The sequence below is a fragment of the Crassostrea angulata genome, chromosome 1 (genome assembly GCF_025612915.1).
Source record: "Crassostrea angulata isolate pt1a10 chromosome 1, ASM2561291v2, whole genome shotgun sequence".
In the NCBI taxonomy this organism is placed as follows: Eukaryota; Metazoa; Mollusca; class Bivalvia; order Ostreida; family Ostreidae; genus Magallana; species Magallana angulata.
This window is the reverse complement of record NC_069111.1, coordinates 51,049,462-51,067,506: the sequence shown is the minus strand read 5'-3', so window position 1 is coordinate 51,067,506 and position 18,045 is coordinate 51,049,462. Positions and strand designations below refer to the sequence as shown.

General features: G+C 33.8%; 2 protein-coding genes and 2 long non-coding RNA genes across 4 annotated transcripts; 2 read left to right on the top strand and 2 right to left on the bottom strand.

Moving 5' to 3' along the window:
* Positions 1 to 1,130: 1,130 nt before the first annotated feature.
* On the top strand, positions 1,131 to 1,922 carry LOC128169953 (uncharacterized). The gene is made up of 3 exons (XM_052835972.1): positions 1,131 to 1,473; positions 1,600 to 1,704; positions 1,844 to 1,922. Exons 1-2 carry the CDS (start codon positions 1,212 to 1,214, stop codon positions 1,659 to 1,661), a joined length of 324 nt encoding a protein of 107 aa, XP_052691932.1. The 5' UTR covers positions 1,131 to 1,211; the 3' UTR covers positions 1,662 to 1,704; positions 1,844 to 1,922.
* A 4,097-nt stretch (positions 1,923 to 6,019) lies between these two features.
* LOC128166229 (uncharacterized) lies at positions 6,020 to 8,246 on the top strand. Its single transcript, XR_008241140.1, has 3 exons — positions 6,020 to 6,945; positions 7,241 to 7,344; positions 8,126 to 8,246. It is a non-coding gene; the product is annotated as an uncharacterized LOC128166229 (long non-coding RNA).
* Positions 8,247 to 10,003: 1,757 nt separating this feature from the next.
* Positions 10,004 to 10,958, bottom strand: LOC128157542 (uncharacterized). Its single transcript, XR_008239831.1, has 3 exons — positions 10,804 to 10,958; positions 10,380 to 10,496; positions 10,004 to 10,151 (listed from the first exon to the last, which is right to left on the bottom strand). It is a non-coding gene; the product is annotated as an uncharacterized LOC128157542 (long non-coding RNA).
* A 2,052-nt stretch (positions 10,959 to 13,010) lies between these two features.
* Positions 13,011 to 17,032, bottom strand: LOC128157539 (serine protease inhibitor Cvsi-2-like). Its single transcript, XM_052820153.1, has 3 exons — positions 16,907 to 17,032; positions 16,405 to 16,521; positions 13,011 to 13,132 (listed from the first exon to the last, which is right to left on the bottom strand). Exons 1-3 carry the CDS (start codon positions 16,947 to 16,949, stop codon positions 13,029 to 13,031), a joined length of 264 nt encoding a protein of 87 aa, XP_052676113.1. The 5' UTR covers positions 16,950 to 17,032; the 3' UTR covers positions 13,011 to 13,028.
* Between the last annotated feature and the right edge of the window lie 1,013 nt (positions 17,033 to 18,045).

Genomic DNA, 18,045 nt, shown 5'->3' with positions numbered 1-18,045 from the left:
TCTCAAATCAGCAAATATTTGCTTGATTATTATAGATACCATGATGGATAAGAGGTATATTAGTCAAACAGACGAAAAAATTTGCAATTTTAGATAGAAAATTGTTTTCAAAAATTAATTGTAGAATATGAACAAAAGCCTATTGCGGATTTGAACTCAGGATCTGCGGTTCACAAACCCGACACTTCAACCACTGAATTAAGACGATGTTCAACCAAATAGATGGATACGAACAAATTAATAAAACATTTTTTGACGTAGGGTTTTAAAAGGTAAAAGTCGAGGTGTAGTGAAGTACCTATATACGATACAATATTAATCATCCATACTCTTTTTTTCGCATTGGACACAGAGAACTATTCCCTCAACATGAATATTTCTGTCTTCGTAATTTTAGTGTACTAAATGTAACAATACCATAAATGCAAATACAAACAAAGAAGGGGGAATTACTTTTCCAGACAACATGGAATTATGTGTACCATATACAATTCATTTATTTCGATAATATAACGAGTTTTGTTGAAAGTTTTCTTTACACATAAGAATCAGATATGTACAAGAGTTCATCTTAATCTAATATTTTAGCAAATATTAGGATTAAGTTGAAGCATGCAAGTCATATAAAAGAAGGTGTTCATCATAAATTATACATGTATACAACAATGAGAATTTTCCAAAAACTAAATGTATACCAGAAGAATACTAGTAATCCTGTAAAGCAATACACGTATATTGTGAAGACTACAAGAGAAAATAAGGAACAAATAAATTCTTTAGAAAAAAAACCACATATGCGCTTTTACGTGGTGCATGGTTTGAAATCAACTGTATATGTGAAATATAAAAATTTACGTTGAAACAAAATCAAGTCAAACAAATTCAAAATAGAAGGAAGTATGCTAGCCATACATACAACTACAGAAACATGCCCTGTGGGGGTTTTCAATTGCATAATCATGTAAGCATGTTGCACCCGACAAAAAAATCTCCTTCCCTGTTCATAATTACCCGAAGTTAACATCCGTTACTTCGGGCAGACGACACTTACCATTGCAAACAATGACGTAATACACGCAATCGCATTCGTCGTAACAGCTCCAGAAACTGGATATATAAGGCCGCGTAGACCAACACATCAACAATCTCCTCTCATCTCTTGAGTATTCCACTAGTCGGGGATTCGCTTCCAGAACACTTCAACCAGCACCATGAACAAGTCCGCCATCTTGATGATCTTGCCCTGCGTTATCGCCGTGGCCATCGTTGTTGTGGAAGGTCAGTTGATGACCTCCGGAGTCGGGTACTCTGGCTTGGGAGGATACGGGAGCTACGGTAGCTATGGAGCCGCCGGCGTCAGCAGACAGCAATACCAGCAGAGGTACCTCCAGGAGTTCCTCAAGGCTCGCCAACAGAGAAACCAGCTGAACGCTTTGGCCAAACAGTCCACCTTCGCCAACTTCGTCAACTACAGTAAGTCAAACTGAACTCACCTTAAAAACAATTTTTTGTTCGTACATGTAACTGCTTTCTATTCCGGAGAAATATCAAATCGTCTATCGTTTTACTTTCCTCTAACGTATCCGTTCTCCATTCCAGTTCCCCTGGTTCTTCTCCTGACCACCCTCACCAACAACACCGCTCTCCCCATGATTGGTTAGATGTACGTCTTGGTAACGTTCAAGGGAAATAACTATCTAGCAGGTGCGTGTTCTTTCAGCTACCACTGATTGCGATAATTAGTAACGGCTTTATTGAAAAATTTTTTACAATGACATCTTACATCACCATCGTGTGTTCTGACTTGAATTTTTGAACTTAAGAATTTTTGTTCTCTTTGCAGGGATAGGAAGACCAGATCAGTGGGCACGTGATGTTTCTTTTTTGCCTGTTAACGAATAAAATATAACCTAAAACATAAACTACTGTCCTTGTTTTATTTGTCAAGAAATAGATTGTTGTGTGGGTTTGTAATGAAAAAGAGAAGAATTAATAGATAATCTGCACTAAATTTGAGGCTACGAAGCAATTAAGCAGTTGCCTTGTACTCATATACTCGTATCATTGTAATTACGAAGAACGAAAGTCCGTGAACATATACGATAAATCGTAGATAAATGTATATTTTTTTTCTACGACAATTGTAACGAAATCTCAGTGTATTACAAGGAAAATATAAAGAAGTAATAGCAAGATATTCAGAGTTTTGAAAGGCTTTAAGATAACAAAGTGGCGAAACAAGGTTGATAATTTATGATCATGCTTTTATTACCCAGAGATAGGGAATTATTTAAAACCACCTTTCATGTGTGTTGTCAATGATCTTTATTTTTAAAAATAGACGCTCAATGCAATTTATTTGAAAAAGAGATTTAAAAACACTGTAAATTTGTCATTGCATTGGCTGTCAAATTCATAAAAATGTGGATTGTGAAAGCAAATTCATTAATCATGAAGTTAAAGTAAATGATACATAATCATTTTAAATTCTTTGAAGATTAAAATTTATATCTTTTGCACGGAATAATCATTATGATTAACGGCAATAAATCTAACAGAAGCCATTTATTAAAAGTCTTTATGTTGGATTATCTTGGGGACTCCAACACATGACCCGAACTCCTTCTAGTGGATGCGTGGTCCTCTTGTAAAAAACAAACCAACAAAAAATATCAAAACATAGATTTGAGGATTAACGCATTTAGATGTACATTTGTACATTATAAACGACACATAGCAGTTTTAGTCTTGGCAAACAATTTATTTCAATGTCAAGTGGCATGATACTCGGAGGAATCTTAAAACGTAAGGTTTAGTTGTAAACTATCGGATTAGTTGACCATTACACGCCGATTGGTTATTTAAATATGCGTATTCCCAGCCAAACGCAAATGGTAACCAAGGCGATTACTGGTACATTGCGAGATAGTTCTTTGCGGGTTTTGTTTTTCTTTTTTTCGCTTTGTTCTGCGTTTGCTTTATCGTAATATTTACCAAAAAATACCCCCCCCCCCCGGAAAAAAAATTTATTACCTTCACATAATTGCGCGAGAATATATGTTGAACATCTATACTACTATATTAAAATAATAGACTCGAATTTTTTAGCTTTAATACCGAGAAATCGGAAGAGTACTGTCATTTGTTTTATACATTTTAAACATTATTAGCACTAGAAGATTACCAATTTGTTTTTATTTTTTCTCAATCAAGCTTCGCTATTTAATAATCAACGAAAATTTCTTTTAAAAAACCGGAAATCAGATGGATTTTTCGGATTTTACAAACTTTCGCATGCGCATTACATTCACGCTAAATCACGGGAGGCTCTTTAGTTTTTGTTTCCACAATTGCACATTTGCATGGATAAACTCAAAAACGATATTACAAATACGTGTAAATTTTCATTGCACATTTGTCATATATATATTCTGATTATTCTAACTAAGCAGAGTGTAATGAAATTAAAAGCATTATAATAATTGTAGGCTTAATGCTTATTATGTAAATGGGAACAATACGGTGTGTCGATGTATCTATTTCGTAAATGTCCGACATCATATACAATGTCAACCGGTGCACGAACGGGTCAAAGTCTAGTATTCCATGAATTTACAGCAAATACGAAAAAGAATAAAATTATATATTAGTTGTAATTTAATAAAACTTTTATTTAAGGACTGTATAAAAATGCTTTTATTCAATTCAATTCACATGTTATGAAAATAAAGTTTTATACAGGTTTTTGCTTTAAGACCTGAACAATATTTTAGGAAGTAGATAAATTACACGATAATTGCGGACATTAATTGTTAAAAATAATCGAAAACTGGTTGAATGTTCTGAACTCCGACATTAACACATAAGTTGGCAATAATTTTTTTTTTAGTATAAATGGGATGTGATTGATTGCGGAAGTACATGTAGGTGCAGCTAAGTTACTAATCACTCGGTTTCCCCATTTCTTCGCTTTTTTTTTTTTTTTTAATATTTTTACCTTTTTTTACTTTTAAAAATATTTTTCTCTCGATTTACCGCTTCAACACATAATAAACAGTAAGTGTAAAATAAACAAACACATATTATATGTATTAAGTGAGTTTATTGTATGAATATGAGGATTACAGTCATATTGAAATAAAGGACAGTGATTTTGTTTTCGTATCAACTTTGTATTAGAACCTTTTTCACACGAGCTTGAACTTTGGGTAGTTGTGTCAAACAACAATGTTACGTAGCACTGGCGTCGGAAGCAAATTGAAAGTGGGGGGGCTAGACTAATCCTCAGAAATATTGAGAAAAAGGAATTCCCAAAATCATGGAAATCCTAATCCGTGGGGGGGGGGGGGGGGGGGGGGGGGGGGGCTAGTATGCTTCTGAATCCAACTTTTCAATCTCTCAAGGTATATTTAGAAACAATAATCTTTCCTGTGAGAAAAAGTGGGGGGGGGGGGGGTGGGCTGAACCCTCTATCATGTTATGTTTCTAATGGTAAGGTATAAATTTGCAAAAAAAGTGGGGGGGGGGGGGGCTAAGCCCCCCCTAGCCCCCCGGTTCCGACGCCTATGCGTAGGCCTGTCTTTTTCATTGCTGGCCACTCGGCCATGGCTCTTTGAAATCAACAAGATTTGTCTGGCTTTTGAGCTAAGACTACGCAATCTGTGTATATTTCGCTTGAAACCGCGTCATTTTTAACTTGTTCTGAGGCAATAAATAGATAGCTGTATCCAACCGAAAGTCCGAGGTCTTGTTAAAATGGTTCTTATACAGAATAGCAAAAGAAGGTGATCATAAGAACTGACAGTAAATACTAAATGTAATACAATCATTGTGTAATATGGAAACTACTCTAGTAAAGTCTGTCCCATCACTCTTTGTTGATTATTAATCAAAATACACATACTTGTGAAAGAAATACAGTTGAAATCGATAAAAGGGAAAAAAAAAATCGGGATATCTCCCTTTAAAACATTTTTCATTTTTCACTCATAAAACTTCAATGAAAAGGAAAAAGATTTCTAACGGAGATGGGAAATGTTTATAGAGATAATCTTGACATTTTTTATATAAGTGGATGAACCTAGTTTGAGTACAAAGGTAATTATGGTTATCGAGATATCAAGCAAAAAGTGGTGAAAGCAAAAACTTGGTTGGTTCTTATTTTGCATGATTATGTATGTCTTATATGGTACATCAGTTCAGCCGAACAAATAGATGAATGAAAATACGGTCATATTGATATCGAATGATATCAAGGTGTGAGGAGTTTGTGCACATCAAAAAAGAAGCAAGTATTCATCTCCATTCCATGTTATCAACATATTACTTAGCTGCAGGTCTGTAGCCCCCGGTCTGAAAAAATTCGGATGGACGACCTGGGAGCTACAGTGCTTCCCTTAGTAAAAAAAACTGCAATTTACGGCCCACAAAAAATTGCGCTAGTTTTGGACTGATTAATCTCAATTCCGAACACATTCTGTACAAATATTTGATTCCAAAAACTTCCTCAGACAATTTACTACAGTTATCGTCACTTTACTTGCCTCTAATATTCTTTTAAACACCATCACCAGCCCCGTAAAGTGAAGTGGTGCATTTTGTTTACATGTAAAAATGGCGACTCTCGATCTCGACGTGAATTAATTAATATACTTTATTTTCCGAGGTCGGTTAGCATGTTTCAGAGAAAGTCTGAGGCAAGTAAAGTGACAATATCAGTAGTAAATTGTCTGAAGAATTTAATGGTTCTAAATGTTTTCACAGAATTTGTGTGAAAATAAGGTTAATCAGTCCAAAACTAGCGCATTTTTTGTGCGCCATAAATTGCAGTTTTTTACTGTGGGAGGCACTGTAGCTACCAGGTCGTCCATCCGAATTTTTTCAGACCGGGAGATACGGACCTGCAGCTACAAATTACTACAACTGGCGCCTTATGTCACAAAACACGTGTTACAATCAGGATCGAACACGCGCCCTAGGCAACAATATAGCGGACTTGTTGATCATATTTTTGATAATAAGAATTAATAATTGCAATTCATGATTAAATTTATTGCCTTCTCTTAAACATGAGATAAATGAATATGCATGTACACTGAATCACAATAAATCATACACTACATACTACTTCAGTCATGCCATTCTTCTGCTTATAATAAAAAAGATTAAAAAAGAGAAATGCATATTTTTAAAATATCAACTATAAAACACTGCAAGTCCAATGTTTGACAAAATGCTACGATTGTTCATGACATTCATAAAATACAAAGCCAGCTATTCATTAACAACATTGTCCTATGATCAAATTTAAAATCTAGCATTAAAAACCAACTCAAGTTATACAAAATCCTTTAACATTAATCGCTTTAATTGCAGAAAATAATTTCATAAACTGTCAGCTACATAGTACACAAATCTTACCGTTCTAATTAACGATTCATTAATAAATGTACAATCTTTTCCCGAAATAGTTTGGCCATTTTCAGACGGACAGACGAAAGTTACGAGAAAAACATAGTATTACATATACTCCTTAGGAGTGTGTTTGAACCTGAGCAGTCCAGCATTTAAAAAATTCTGCAAAGGTGCCGCTTCCTGATCACACGAGGACGTAATTCACGCGAGAGTTGTGTAATCCCGACACGAGTCCCGTAACGGAGGGAGCTTTATAAGCAGGTGCTCGGAAGAACTCCTCACTTCGAGTCCAAAGTCGCCAATCACAACCATCCAAAATGAACAAAATTGTCCTCTTTCTTGCTATCCCATGCGTCATTGCTATTGCTCTGAGCGCCATGGAGGTAGAAGGCTTCGTGTACGGGATGCAGACCCCAATGTTCGGAGCCCAGCAGCAGGCGTACAGAAGCCAACAGCTGCTTGCTATCGCCCAGAGAAACCGACTGAACAACCTGGCTCGTGTGTCCGAATTCAGCAAATTCGTAAACTACAGTAAGTGGTTTAGTCATGCAGTATTGTAAATTGACAGTTAATATAAGCAAAAAGAGATTCTAGTCATTGTTAACTGTGAGTTTCTAATACTATCAAAACGCATCAAGTTTCAATTTACTAAGATATTTCAAAATTAACCGTTTCTCTTCAATTCATAGAATCATTAATGAAATGCAGAATTTAACCGTTTACATCTAATCGCCAAAAATTGAACCAAATTCTGTTTACATGTACTATCAAGACTGACTTTTCTGTATGTAAGCGCCCGCTGTAATTAGTTTGCTTTTCTTTTTAGTCCCTCTCGTGCTGTTGTTGACCACCCTAACCAACACCTCATCCATCCCCATCATCGGTTAAACACTCAATAGAAAGAGGAACCTTTGGTCTACCATCTGAAAGGTGAGGTGTTTACGTTAACATGAGATTACTTGGTGAAATACTCCACGACTTAGCTAACATAAGATTAGTTAGTGACACACTCCACGACAAAGCCTAACATAAGATTAGTTGGTTATTATACACCACAACTTAGCCTAACATAAGACTAGTTAGTGACATACACCACGACTTAGCCAAACATAAGATTAGCGAGCGACATACTCCACGACGTAGCCTCACATAAGATTAGTTAGTGACATACGCCACGATTTGACCTAACAAAAGATTAGTGAGCGATATACACCACGACTTAGCCTATCATAAGACTAGTTAGTGACATACACCACGACTTAGCCAAACATAAGATAAGTGAGCTATATACACCACGACTTAGCCTAACATAAGATAGTTAAATAGTGACATACTCCACGGCATAAGTTAGCCTAGGAGTAATTGTATCATTATTTGCAGACTGATGCAAGTAAAAATCAACCCGACATTTTAGAAATTCTACGTTTAGAGTATGTTAAATATTTTGAAAACTATGAAAGGCATAGGTTGTTGTTTCTATTTTAAAACGATACTAATCTCATTTAGAAGGAAGCCGTGTATACAGATATAGCAAGGCATTCAAATTTCAAAGCTGAAATATATTGATTTTTCACTTTTACTAAATGTTGTTTAAAGCAAAACAAGTAATATCTGAAACTTAAATAAAGATCTGATGGTTAATTTGTGACCACCAAACCATCTTTTATATTCCTATATACACTATTTAATTTTTAAACATGTATTCTTTCAGGTGAAATGGATTTTTATCTGCGACCGACCAAAGAAATAACATCTTCACTCTGAGGACAAGGCAAAGAATGCCCTCTCTTGTTCATGATTAAAGAAATAAATTATAATAAATATGATCTTATGCTTTGCTGTTGAATTTAATTAATTAGAATAATAATTAATTAATAATTAATTTAAACACATTAATTGTATGCAACAGAAACTATACATATGTATATATCTATCATGTGAACAAAATGTTGGCCATTTTAATTGTATTTAAACTTAATTTTCATTAATTAAATAACTGTATTTAAATTGAATTTCAAAATATTGAAATAGTAATCATCAACCGTAACTGATAGCAGTTTTTGTATCGTGGCAAATGTCTGCAACTCAATCTTTTAAGGCCGGTTCATAAACATTAAGGTGGCTCGACACACCAATGCATTATTTGAAGGATCGATGAAGAATTCTCTTTGAGAAATGATTATTCAAAAATGACACCTATATCGGCCTCTGATTATTTTATATGAATTTTTTTGTATTTTGTTATAGAAACCGGAAACATCGTTTTAGCTGCGAAAAAGATATATTAGAGCTAAAAATTTGTTATCAATTAATGCACAATACAATTATCTATAAATTCATATCAAAAACGGCCAGATAAACTTTGAAATATTTTTGTAAAAAAAATATTTATGAAAATGAAAAAAAAGGATTGTAGATATTTTTTAAATCTATGGATAAAAACTGCAGATAAACTGTTACTCGCATTTAACAATTGCTGTACAATCATATTTCAACAAGAAATTGAAACCAAATAGTGAAATTAAAGTATAAATAGGAAATTTTAAAATCGAACCGATCCCGATTGTAATTAAACTGATCCCGAACAAAATCACATAAAGTTAGAATGAATCAGAATTTTGCAAAAATTTCAGGTTGTTTAGCTGTAAAAGGGGTTCGTCATTTACTAACTTTATAATTTATATCAATTACTTAGAAAAAACTGCAGTTTATTTGTAAAATTTCAATTTTAAAATAATTCTGATCGGGATCACTTTTTTTTCAATCGGGATCGGTTCAAATTTGATAAATAGCAATTTTTCCAAAATTTCGCATTTTCATTTCAATTTCTTTGTAAAATATCATTGTTTAGTAAATAGGTTATGTGACTATATGTTATTTTAAAAATTGTATCCATAGATTAAAAAGATATTAAAGAATTACAATTTTGATTTTCAGAAATATTTTTTTAATTAAAAAATTAAACACTTGACCAAACGATCTTTGACATGAATTTATTTATAATTATATTACACATTAATTGACAACAAGTTTTAAGCTCTAATATATTCTGTTTGTCTCCAAAACAGTTTTTCCTATTTCACTGAAAAAATACAAAAATAATCGTATAAAATAACTGAAAGCCGATATTGATCTCTGTTTTGTGGAATCATGTTTCAAAAAAGATTCTCTATCGATCCATAAAATAAAATTTTTGTGTGTCGAGGAACCTTAAAAATAGAGATTCAACTCCCAATATGATAAATATATTGTTCGAAATCTACTGTGGAATCATTAAAATTCGTGGTGGCTCAATTTTCGTGGAATTCGTGGGTAGCCCTCTCTCATGAATTTAAATCTTCAACGAAAACAATTTAAGAAAGAGTTATCTTTGTTATTGAAACAGTAGGCTACACATCCACGAAATAACATCCCCACGAATGAGCAAAAAACTCATAATCCACGAAAATTGGCCCCCACAAATTTAAATGATTCCACAGTAACGTTGAAACTATCTGCATTTTCACAACTGTATTACTCGGATAAAGGAATTCATTTATCGGTAAACATACGACGTCACGAAGGGAATAAACGATATCAAAGAGATGTGTTCGTTAAAAAGTTCCTTCATTTGTACAGTGGATACTATGATTTTATTCAGATATTAAGACAGCGACATCTATTGTCAATGCAATGCCTGCGGTGTGGGGGACACAACCAATCTGTCATCGCGTCACAGTCCGCCTTGGAGTCACATCCTGTAGAACGTAAACAGTATTATTACCATGGCAACAACTCCCCTCATATAAAGACAGAAATCTCTTAAATATGTAAATAGCATATGTACATTTATAATCTTCATGTATTGCATTAGCAAACTACAGAACTGATAAATAAAACGTTCGCACAGAATATATTGTTTTCATAACGTAGGCTCGTCATTCTGCAATTCATTGTGCACGTGCTATCCGTCTAATCTCACTTACGGCCCTCTCTGAGCTCTCACGTGCACTGCCCGTTGGCGCACACAACGTGTGAAAACTCATCGCATTGTGTGCTGACGCAGCTGCTGACTTCCGTGCACGTCTCTGACCAAACTAGGCCTTAAAGAAATACAAAAACAGGACACCTGTTATCTCGGAAAACTGGGTTTTCATATTCATTCACATATGTATTGCAATTGATAGTATTATGCATCTAAAAATCTATGCAAAGGACAGTTTTATCTTAATTTGGTATTTTTAAACAAATATTGATGATATGGTATGTGTAATGAATTGAAAAACATTCAACAAACACAAAATAAAAACATATACATGTGTACAAGAAAGAAAAAATATTTAAAACTTTTAGGTTAGTTTGTTAGTTTAAAAATGTCTTGCCATATATGTTTTGAGTAAGAATACATACCGATCAAACTACAAATGTACAGAACAAAAAGCTTCATTGAGAAGAGTTGGTGTCGATTCCTGCAAGTTGTGCCGAGAAATATTCCGAACAGCTCAGTCTATCAGGCCTAGATAATCACAAAAAGCGTGACTGATAAAATATAATTTGGTCTGATAGTACAAGCAAAGTGCACACAGCATTCATATTAATGACCAACACTCTCTTCCTTTTGGTGTTGTGCCTGGAAGAATGACAAATACAGAACCTGTCTTTTATTTTGAGTTCACTGTCTATCATCTGTGTTTGTAAGATTTGAAGGTAAACAACTTTGCATGGAAACTTACGTTCTTTGTGATTACAATTAAATATGGAAGCAATGGTTGTATTGAATACTAGTAATGTTTTTTAGCCAGTTGCATTAAAGGGACTTGGACACAATTTGAGCTCAAAATTTAAAATCTTATTTTATCCAGTTTTAATGTCTAAAATAGTTAATTTGGGTACCTTTAATGCTTTGCTAAAATTTGAAAGTGAAATATTGAGGTATTGAGCAAGACACAGAGTTTGAAAATCTTTGTTTTGTAAACAAAGCTCGTGCTTTTTTATTTGGTTTACATACACATGTATGTTTTAATGGTATAAGTCTCAATCAAATAATGCTTTTTTCAGTTTATCATATTATCTATAAACACATTGAATCAGTTTACCTTGTTTGCCACGAGTCATTTGGTCAAAGAAATGGCAATTCCATACTTTACATTATTTGTTGACTCGAGCTTTGTTTACATAATAATGATTTCTTACCTCTGTATCTCTCTTATAACTCGACTTCCTACTTTCAAATTTTGGTCAATCATTCAAAATGAGCAAGTAAACCATTTTATAATGGTAAAATGGAAAAGAACAGGAACATTTTGTTTTAAAATCGTTTCCAAGTCCCTTTAATGTAGAATGTTTTAAAACTTATTGAAGAAGAATAGTTTAATATAAAACGAATGGAAAGTATTCAGCTTAGATATTATTTAAAGCTAAAATTGTGAATATTTTTTTTTCTCTACGAATGGTAAAAAGTCGCTGAAATAACTTATCTTCATCTAAATTGGAAAATATACTTCACTTTGTCTTTTATGATAAATTGAAATTTATATATATTGGATACAAATCCGAGAACAATTTATTCTCAATGAACATGAACATGAAAGCATCATCACGATTTGTGGGCGTTCGTCCGTAATGCCGGATTAGCTACGGAAACGACCCGGCATCATTCGTGGCGTTATGTATGAACCCGTGGCTTTTCCGTCGGTTATCTTGTCGGTAATACTTGTAAGGCTGCGACAATTTTTGAACATGTTCAAATTTCCATTATAGATGAAACCACCGTAATACTTTCTTAGTAGAACTTACTAAACCGTTTTAGAATGTACATGTCCGTTTTAACTCTGTATAAATCCGTAGTTATTCGTATGTATCAATTTGAATCCATTCTGTAGTTTACCGTACGAACGATCATTAAATTTTCCGGTGTCAACCGTGGAAAATATTCTGTAGTAGAACCGTGGAGTTGATCCGTGAATTTGTGGCTGGGCGTTAAATACTGATTATAACAATCTTCGGTCCGTAAATCTACTTTTATTTATAACTCATATTTTTTTCTATACATTATAATGTTCATTTAAAGTTTGAACAACTTTTCCTCCTTTACATCGCAGATTAAAATACGACAAATTTTAAAATTGTATATGCTATATATGTAGCTGTTGTCTCCTTATATACCTCCCCATCAATTTAGATGCAAATCAGACCCCCCCCCCTCCCCTACCGGTCGAAATATAGATCCTCTCTGAAATTCATATTACAACAAATCTAAAACACTCTTATCATATCTCCCTTTTATGATTCAACCTTACATAATACTATATAGTAAGCTATTTGCTTGATTTTTCCTAGACACATCTATTATTTGTGTTACTTGGTTCTTTCGGATATATACAACACTATTTTCATTTTGTTTTTACTTTGTACCTTTTGGAGGGGAGACAGTCCTTCATTTAAATAAATTTCAGTGTCATTTACTCGAAAATGCTTTGAGCTAAGTTTGGTTAAATTTGGTCAAAAGACTTTAAATAAAGCAAAAAGTTAATAGACAAACATACACAGACGCCGGAAAAGCTAACTTTGAGTTTTTTTTTCAGTTAAGGTGAGCTAAAAAGACAATAACACAGGAATAGTTTTGACAATGATTTTTATACATCAAAGCGACAACGGCAGCGGTTATCAACACAGTGCCTAAACTCTTGGGGACAGAACCAGTTCTCCACCGTTAGACAGTCCTCCAGGTAGTCACAATCTGTAAATTAACAGAAAATATTAAAGTTAGTTAATGAAGCTCAATGTGCGTGCATTAATTAAGAGGCGCACGCGTACTAACTCTATCTTCCGAAAGAAGTATGGAGACTGTCAAATATGATCTAAACGAGTCCAGATAGAGCTCATAATTTACAAATAGTTACAATGATATGATATGAATCATATGATATTATAACTACATGTATATCCATCCAACTTACTGATTTGTAGCCCAAAACATTAAATCTATACACGCTATAATTTTCATCAATTTTGAATAACGGGAAAATGCATGTGTTTGATTACTTATAAAAGTTACCTTCATGTTGTTAATTACAAATGCTCAATTCGATCACGCAACAAAAATATCAAATATTAAAAAAAAAAAAAATATTTTTCAAATTGCAAATTATAGGGGTCAAATTAGACTGATATCATATATGATTCTTTGTCATATATATGAGTAGAAAAAAGAAAATAAATGTATATTATATTTCCTTTCACAATGACGTCGGCCTATGTATTTCCTCTAAAGGCTATTTTTAGTTCATGGAAGTGTTATTCTTTTACAACATGCAAAAGTAAGAGTATCGTAAATGAAAAAAACATTTTACACCCATAATACACGTGTTAACTGTTAAGCATATTCAAAATCAAGACCGTTATGTAATTAGGCAAACAATAACGGCCACCTGATCTCCTGCAGACATACGCAATCAGGTCGGTTTCTCTCTTCCTTCATCATAATTCATGAAAAGGATTACTTTCCTGGCAGCAAAAATAGGCAATTAACAGGATGAAATTCACAATTGTAATTTACATAAAAAAGATAACTGATAAAAGTAGATAAACACACGTGTTTTCACTGTCAGTCAAAATTGACGCAAATTATAGCGTGTATGGCTTTAAAAGAAGTCTAGATCTTGTGAGTCCAATATTTTCCATATATACTTTGCATATATGAACACTACAAACTTATGAAGTCCCATAAAACTCCTAACAATCAAGGCTTTACCAAAATAATTATGCAAAGATGAATGACAGTCAACTCATAACGGAACCTAACTCTACACGTATGGCTTTTACAGCAACGAAGCGATAGGTTGCAAACTTCTGTTGCTAAGGTGGCGGGGGACAGTTTTTTTTTTTATACAATTCATTGTAGCCAAGGGATGCATATCTTCTCAACTCTGTAACTAGAATTTCCTCAGTTCCCATTCAGCACAAATACCTTTAATTCACTCTTTATAAGGCCAATCACCAATTTCTGAAGAAAATTATTAGTCAAAACCTGTAAAATTCTCTACATACTGGTTTTTATGAGATTTTGACCCTTTCATATTTTGCTAATTTTTCATGATTTTTCCACAGGGGCTTGGTTGTTGGATAGTGAATTTCCTAATTATTTGTTCCCCAAGAAAAAAATGATTAAAATTGGTAATCTTATGTGTATTTCTGTGTATTGCAATAAATAAATTCACTGAAATCCCCCGTTTCAGTCATGTTAAAAAAGTGTATTCAATGTACAATAAAAAAAGTAAAGGGACGACACTCGCCATCTTGGATTTATAGGGGGTCCTCGTTTCAAGCTATGTTTTAAACAAGTTCTTCAATTTCTCCAACGATTTTTGACGAGATCTAGGTTGGAAAATATTCAACTGACTTATTCCTATCGTCTGAATACATCTGTACGCTGCATAATAAACACATCGTTCCGAAATGTACTAGATACTTGCCAAACTTATCGAAAGCAACGGAAGTTTACTTTTGAGTGACGTAAATTCTCCATATAATCACTGAGATGTTCCGAAAATGTATGATAAATCTAGAGAGAGCAAAATTTTCGCGAAAAGTTATCCTCTTGGTTTATCCAATGCTTTCGGATCTCCTCAGTGATTACATGGAGAGTTTGCATCAACTTCCGTTGCTTTCGATAAGTTTGGCGAGTATCTAGTACATTTTGGAACGATGTGTTTATTATGCAGCGTACAGATGTAGTCAGACGATAGGAATAAGTCATTTTAACATTTTCCAACCTAGATCTCGTCAGAAATCGCTGGAGAAACGGAAGAACTTGTTTAAAACATAGCTTGAAACGAGGACCCCCTATAAATCCAAGATGGCGAGTGTCGTCCCTTTACTTTTTTTAATGTACATTGAATACACTTTTTTAACATGACTGAAACGGGGGATTTCAGTGAATTTATTTAATGCAATACACAGAAATACACATAAGATTACCAATTTTAATCATTTTTTTCTTGGGGAACAAATAATTAGGAAATTCACTATCCAACAACCAAGCCCCTGTGGATTTTTCAGCTTTTTAGACCTCCCCAAGCTAATTCCCTGCAGAGGGTTGACCTTCCGTACCGCGTGCATGTTGCATTATCACATGTCAGAAACTTACCGGTGTATAGTTTACAATGTCCCATCCACCTACTTTTCGTGTTATTTTACCTCCCGTCTGTAACTTGCAATTTCACTGTATAAAGTCAGCACAACAGTCATAGCCGCAGGTTTCGCATTTTACTTCTGATTCTTATGTACCTAACATAAGGGGCCTACATATTGCGTATCAATTTCAACAACAGACATCCCTCTAACTAATGATAATCATTAAAAATCATTTCATGAATTTTAGCAACACTCATAAGCCTTCAAGTACAGCAACTCTCAATTTTACAAAAATATTTATTCGAAACTGTCCCTTGCTACCTAAGTTAAATATAATGTTCCCTAGCCAATAACTACGAAATAAGTCACGTGACTCCACAAAGTTCAAATTTTCTGGTCAGTTTTGTCGTTGTGAATTAGTACTGTGGTATATCTATATGTATTTGTATATATTTGATTCCGGAAATTTATACTCCGTTTATATTTTGTTTAAGACTATTGATGCCCTGTCTATTGTTATTTAAATTCTATTGTCTGTAAGTATATAAATACAGCCGTCAGAGGACTGTCGAGAGACTCTCTTGTTGGTCTACGGACCAAGCTCTCCCCCTCTCCCCTTTTTCGGCATTCATTAAGGTAAATTTTCATTTCTCCTTCTTAAGTTATAACCGGAATCAAACAATGTCATTTATGTTCAATATTTGATTTTGCTTAACAAATTTGTAAATCTTCGTTATCTTTGTTATTTTGTAATTCAGAGGCAAACTGAAAAGAATGAACTTGGGTTGATGTTGAAAGACGTTTCCGTCTTGTTTATTTATACTACAGTACATAATGCATCATGTTATTTACATTTCGAAGCTGAAATCTACTCACATCCATCCCTGAGCTCACAGGTACACTGTCCGTTCACGCAGGCGACTTCAGACGCACTGTCACATTGTGTGGCCTGGCATCCATCGGCACTCGTGCACGTCTCGGAAGCTGCTAGAGCTATATGAATAGAGCCAAATCACGTGAACAACCCTCATAAAACACAAGCCACAGAGTAGATATATCCCTGATGGCTTGAAGCTGTGATGAATTTGAATTCACTTCCTAAATTTATTCATCACAAATAGTAGTTTTACCCACTGAGCAACGAGCTCGTGTACTTTGCAAAGAGGTTTTGTCATGCGTGAAAAAAACTTCAAATACCTCCAAACGCCTAACTTAACAAATGAAGTTGTTATTTAAAAAATTCAAACAGCTTTACTGATACATCATACTAAAATGTCAACATTAATCATTTATTCATAATTTGCTCTCAAAATGATTACATTCAGAACTAAGATCCAATAATAACGATGATAATAAACAAACTCAGAAAATACGTTACCGACAAAAGCTAAAACAAGAGCAAGGACAATTGAAACTCTCATGTTGCCTGTTTGATAATGATAGTGGCGTCCTGTGGGTCATTATATATACGGTACACACTGTATATATTGTCCATGAACCGACGCAGTAATTCTGACGAAATTACTATCTTATACTCATTTGTTTTAAAGTGTCGCATTGATGCTATTCTACAACATGCACTAATAACTATTAGCTTAATAGATTGTGTATTGAAATTATAATCTTTGCAAAATAGTTAAATTTGACGCATATACTTTATGTACAATACGATATAAGAAGATGTTTAATTGGTTGATTGATGGCTATTTTCACAGAGGTCACCATTGCGTGCATTGTCTTTATAGATTAGGTTCCCGAAAACTATTCAAGGACAATGATAAAAGCAAATTTTTCCGAAAATAGGAACAAATCTATTTACAATAATGAATAAGATATTGTAATGTTTCTTTCAGTTGCTTAGTAGAGCATCAATTAGCATGCGTTAGTATATGCGAGTATTTATATGCCAGAAATACAAATGCTATGAAGGAATTGTTGGGTAAACTTACATGTACTCTTCTGCTGTTGAAGACAGTTTTCAGAGTTTTCCCCTTCATTGTCAAACAAAAGTTATCATTAAAGATAAAATACTGTCACCAACCAGTAGGTATGCCTGAGGTTTGTTAAAACAATACATTGAATTGGCGGAATGGACGATGATTTAAGGATACACGAGACGTTCCTCAATTTTATATAATTTTCCTTTATATTTTTTTCTTATTTATTAACATTTAAACCTGTTAATTCCCAAAAATTCAGGGTACATTACCAGGCTCTTTTCGGAGCTAGAATATTTAGAATTTTCTTTAAAATAGCATGCAAAATGCATTTGAATGCTTATAAATAATACCCATACTAGACATGTTGAATTGAAAAATTTATATCTAAACAAAAAAGAATCATATAACATAAAAATATAATTATAAAATTACTAAGTGGAAATCTTCACATTGTGGAGATAGGAACAAATAAAAAAATGGAAGATATGTCGCGTCCGACCTTAACACGAGAGCTGAAGTTTTACCACAGTCGTATTGAAGTCCCATAGTATGGGGAAATCTTAAGGCACTAGGACAG

Bases quoted from the DNA above. Each gene is read 5' to 3' on its own strand.
- LOC128169953 (XM_052835972.1), top strand. From the start codon at position 1,212: ATGAACAAGTCCGCCATCTTGATGATCTTGCCCTGCGTTATCGCCGTG. The intron at 1,474-1,599 runs GTAAGTCAAACT...TCTCCATTCCAG, and splicing joins CGCCAACTTCGTCAACTACA to TTCCCCTGGTTCTTCTCCTG.
- LOC128157539 (XM_052820153.1), bottom strand. From the start codon at position 16,949: ATGAGAGTTTCAATTGTCCTTGCTCTTGTTTTAGCTTTTGTCG. The intron at 16,522-16,906 runs GTAACGTATTTT...CTATTCATATAG, and splicing joins TCTTGTTTTAGCTTTTGTCG to CTCTAGCAGCTTCCGAGACG. The intron at 13,133-16,404 runs GTGAGTAGATTT...GTTAATTTACAG, and splicing joins CTGTGAGCTCAGGGATGGAT to ATTGTGACTACCTGGAGGAC.